This window comes from Cicer arietinum, chromosome 5 (assembly GCF_000331145.2).
Source record: "Cicer arietinum cultivar CDC Frontier isolate Library 1 chromosome 5, Cicar.CDCFrontier_v2.0, whole genome shotgun sequence".
NCBI lineage: Eukaryota > Viridiplantae > Streptophyta > Magnoliopsida > Fabales > Fabaceae > Cicer > Cicer arietinum.
This window is the reverse complement of record NC_021164.2, coordinates 66,390,581-66,395,850: the sequence shown is the minus strand read 5'-3', so window position 1 is coordinate 66,395,850 and position 5,270 is coordinate 66,390,581. Positions and strand designations below refer to the sequence as shown.

The 5,270-nt window shown below is 28.8% G+C and overlaps 1 protein-coding gene across 1 annotated transcript; it reads left to right on the top strand.

The window, feature by feature from the left end:
• The first annotated feature begins 370 nt into the window (after window positions 1-370).
• LOC101496552 (uncharacterized) lies at window positions 371-2,295 on the top strand. Its single transcript, XM_004502376.4, has one exon. It carries the CDS (start codon window positions 713-715, stop codon window positions 2,018-2,020), a length of 1,308 nt encoding a protein of 435 aa, XP_004502433.1. The 5' UTR covers window positions 371-712; the 3' UTR covers window positions 2,021-2,295.
• Window positions 2,296-5,270: the final 2,975 nt, after the last annotated feature.

The window sequence follows — 5,270 nt, the reverse complement described above, 5'->3', positions numbered from 1 at the left end:
CTCAGTTTGCGTAACAAAAATCTGTTGACAAAATGAGTTTCATTTTCACCAAATCAATTTCAATCACATAACTCTAACTAAATATTGTAAAAAAAATTAAGAAGAACAAAATTATGCAAGTCTGATGCAAATGAGAGTCAATGAAAATGTAAAAGAAAATAATGAATGAGTGTGAAGTAAAGATAAAGATAGAAACCGATGTTAGAATTTAAAAGATATGATAAATAAATAAATAAATAAGAATATTTTATTTTAAAAATAATTGAGAGATGTGATAAGAAAGAAAAAAATATATAAGTAGCAACATTGTATAAATAAAAATATAAATATATGTGTGATCCGGTTAGCAGTGAGAAAAGAATTCCCCAATGAATTAAAACCGCGTCGTGAGTAGGGAAGTCCATTACTGTACATTACACTCTCTACTTTCCTCCATGCTCCATGTCCATGACCCATGTGTCTCATCTTTCGCATTAAATACTTCCGATCTTACTCTCTGCTTTCTCACATACTACTTACTACTACAAACTATAAAACCATTCACTGCCATTTATCACTCATTCCCCACTCCATCCTCCACCGACTCTCTCTCCCTGCGGGTTATTAGCCTCATACTCATCAATAGCTATTACCATTACTAACACATTCATTTGTACCCTTTAGATCTTAGGAGTGTGGTGTTGTGTTTCATTTCATTTTTCATTTCTCACATATGGCTCCACTACTGTACTTCCCTTGCAGGAACTTCTTACTCCTCTCTCTTCTTTTCTTCATTTTTGTTTCAATTTCTTCCTCACAATCTCAACTCAATCCAAAACACTTGTCATCAAATTTTAGAAGAACAATGTTGGACTCGGAATCTCATCAACAACAACAGTTCGATCAACAACATCCTTTGAAAAATAAATCAACTACCAAAAACCAAACCAAATTGATCAAACCAAACAGCAACCTTTCCTCAAAAAACCAAACCAAAACCATCAAATCCAACAACAATTCCTCCAAAAACCAAACAAAACTATCAAATTCAAAACTCACCGACACTACTCAACTCAAAAAACTCAATTCCACAACCTTCAAAACCAAGAAACTAAATTCCACATCAAAATCCTTCACCAATTCAACAAAATCAAGTACTAGTAATTCCAATTCCAATTCCAACAAGAAATCATTGGATCTCGTGAAATCAAGTAACGGTGGAGTGACGAAGAACAAAACGACAAAATCCACCGCTACAAAAACAGATCAAGAAGAGTCAAAAAAAGCAAACAAACAAAAACAAACACCACCTAGTAATTGGTTTTTCGACGAAGAAGACGCTGATTTCGTTTCAGAGTTCAAAGATCTACCTATTAAATTCCAACAAACACTACTCCCAGACCTAGAAAGAATCTCAACAACCTCAAAAGCTTACCTCACAAAAGCCAATAAAGAAATCACAAACAATTTCAAACCCTATGTTGGAAACAAATACGCACCAACCATTGCAACTTTACTCTCATGTGCTTGCGTTTTAATCCCTTTACTTTTAGCCTCACTCCTTTTCAATAAAATCAAAGCTTATTTCTCACTTCAAAAACTTTTAATTTTCATCCAAGCTTATTTATCTATTTATTTTTTTATTCTATGTCTCTCTTCATTAGTTACTGGTCTTGAACCTCTTAGGTTTTTCTACTCTACTTCGCAGTCCACCTATGTTTGCCTACAGATCATTCAAACTCTCGCTTATGTTCTCTACCTTCTCTTGCTTCTCATGTATCTCGTTTTGGTTTTCTCTACGGATTGTGGTTTGGGCTCCAAGTTATTGGGCTTGGCCCAAATGTTTGTGGGCTTCGCTGTTGGGTTACATTATTATATGACGGTGTTTCATAAAGTGGTGTTGCGGCAACCGCCCAAGACTAATTGGAAAATTCACGGGATTTATGCCACGTGTTTTTTCGTAATTTGTATTCTTGCTAGAGCTGAGAGAAGGAAGAAGACTTACTTGGAAGAAGGTGGAGATGAAGGAAAGAAAAATTAACTATACTTATTATTAGTTACATTGTTGTTATTTTTTTTCTACATCATTTTTAATTAAAAAGCCGGATACTTCAAAGTAATATACAAATCTTATTACTGTGATGTAATAATGTAATGTAATGCAATGCCGCAAGGCTTTGGCTTATTAGTAAGCCAACATTTTAGATTCATTACATAAATAAGTTGTGATCATGATTTTATAATTGTACAATACATCATTTTAAAAGCCTCATATTGTATCACTATTCTTATCTTAATACTAGTATTTCTCAAGCATTACCTTGTTAAGAAATCTTAGCACTGTTCTAGTGATGTTGGATTTGAATTGAAAATTGAAGAAGTTATGGGCTATATACAGCCTTACTCTACTTTTTAGTTTGTTGTTAATGCAAAGTGTTTATGCTTTATTGAACATGGTTTTGGATACAATTTTGTCTTTCGACTATTGACGCGTTGCATAGTAATTATTTTAGTTTATCATCGATCAAATCAAATAACAATAATGATAAGTCTGATTTGTCTTCTATCAATAGTAGTTAGGAATGTGACAATGGCGGGGGCACCTCCGTTTTGTTGTCTTTCATCTCCATTTCCAATCTATTTCTCAAGGAATGAAAATGGACAAATGTGTGTAATTAACTCTCTTCACGAGTTTTTCAAATGTGTTCTGCATCGAAATAGAAAATGGACAAATGTGTGGAATTAGCTCTTTTCACATGTTTAGGAAATGTGTTTTTGCATCAAATACGCTTGTAATTGTTTGTTACCATATGTTTAAAACAAAATACACGTGTCTTAATCTCGCAATTCTTGATTAAGATGTGTTGTAATTACTCAAACTACTATCTTGATTAGTGCCAAATACGGTATGGCTCATACAATGGTTATTCAATTTCTAAATAAATTTTAAAGGAATTTATATGTTACAGTTAAAAATTAACATTATTTAATTATTAAAATTTAATTATTAAAATTAAATCAGTAATAGTTAAATGATATATACAATATTGATATACATTTTATGTTTTATTGTACCGTAAAATTAATTATCTTTTTAAAGATATCTAGAATGAAATTTAAAAATATAATTTTTATGTGATTAAATCAAATAACTAATTAAAAAAATTATACATGTTTTAAAAATCTAAAGTTTTACGTTATTTTACTTCATTTACTTTTCTACTCATTTTTTTTTCTTCATTTTCTCTATTCACTCTTGTGTTTTTTCCTCTCCCTCTATCTCATAATTTGCTATCTTTTAATAGTTTTGACTATGACGATCTATCATAAAAAATTTCTATCATTTTGTCCTATTATCTTAATTAAGAAAATTAAATATTAATTAAAATATATTTTTATGTTATTTTATATTTATTAGTTAATTTAATCTTTAATGAATTCACTATTTACAATTAAGTTTACTAATTTATCTGATTTATTTGTTATTTATAATTTATTAGCTTATCAGTCATCGGTTACTTTTTATCAAATATAGCCTAAAGCAATTATTGACAATTTCATAGTTACAATTTTCTGCATAATTGTACATGTATATATTGGATTATTTCAATCTTTGCAAAAAAAAAAAAATTCTATTTTATCTTATTTTTTTTATAACAAAAAATATATATATTTTATCATTTGCATGCTATACTATATCATATATCAAAAGCCTAAGTTCGAATCCAAGTAATAGTTTTTTTTTCAAACAAAATTACCATAATTTATAACAAAATTAAGATTAAATTACCACAATTTTATTTTGATCTTTTAATTAACTTTTGCTTTGTGTTGGTCGCTTAGATATAATTTTGTTAGTTATTTTTGTTAAATTTATTGAAAAAAATGTTAAAATGACTACACATAATTGTTGACTAAGCTATCTGTGATAGAAAAAAAAATTGAATTGAAAAATTGAAGAACCCATTAATCTTCTTCCAAAACTCATCCACATATCTTATATTTTGTCAAAAACACTCATTATTCTCCAACTTCTATTCATGCAAAATCTTATATTAATATTTTAAAGATAATCAAACAAAGTTAATTAAATTCTAATTATGATTTTAAATTGTGTTGCTATTTACCATGTGTTTTTGAGTGTGCTATTCGAAGAGAGGTAATGATATACAACAACACAAAATCATTCTAGTTTATAAAAATAACAGTTTTGACAAACCAATATCATTCTGATTTTTTATAACATTCAGTCTAGTTAAACAAAGATCATTATGATTTGTGAAAGTATCAACCTTTTTATACAAGACCTTTTTGGTCAATTTATTTTAAAAAATGAAAATAATCAATCACATTCTTTAAGTGAATTAAACATCAAGGCAACTCAAAACTATGATCAAGCACAAAAGTTTAAAATAAGCAAAACAACATCTAGAACCAGAATAAAATCAATCTCCATATTGATGACCTATGAAACAAGTACGAATAGGACAACAAGGATAAAGAGAACATTGATAATGCACCTATGCAGAAAGACAACTTGAGTACACAACTGAAACTGACACCAAATAAATTTTAAATAATCTCAATACAGTACTCACTCAAAACAGAAAAGAAGAACTTTTTAGTTGTAAAGTGAAAATATTCTTGATAAAATAGAACACATGTCTATTGAAAGATCAACCTGAATAGTTGAATTATTAACGACTATATGAGTTGTCATCAACCTTCTTCACGCCTATAAAAGGAACCTCAAGGTCAAGATATCAGCAAAAGTTTTAAGTGCAATCATTTAATAACTTATACAATCAAACTTGATAAATCAAAGCTCTTCAATCAAGTAAAAGCTAAAATTTTCTTTCACTAGATTCAATGACCTTTTTACTAAGTTTTCTGCTGAAAATTAATTTCAAACAAGTGTTGAGTAGATTTTGATCGATCAACCTTCTTTCAATATTTCATTTGAAATTCAATACTATATTCTTAAATATAGTTTGAGTGGTTTGTAAATATTATTTTTGTGATTAAAAGGTGACTTGTAAAAAACTCTTTTATGTATTGAAAGGTAATTTATAAGAAACATTTTCAAGGTTGAAAGGTGAACATTGTAATTGATCAAGAGTGATAAAAAAAAAAGTCTGTGCGAAAGTAAGAACATTCTTGTTAAAACACATTAGTGAAAAAGCTAAAAAATTGTGATGACTTGATGTATCCCACCTTGGGTAAACTATAATACATCAATGTGTGATTATCTTGTCCTTATCTTGAATTATATCTCACTCACATGCACAAAT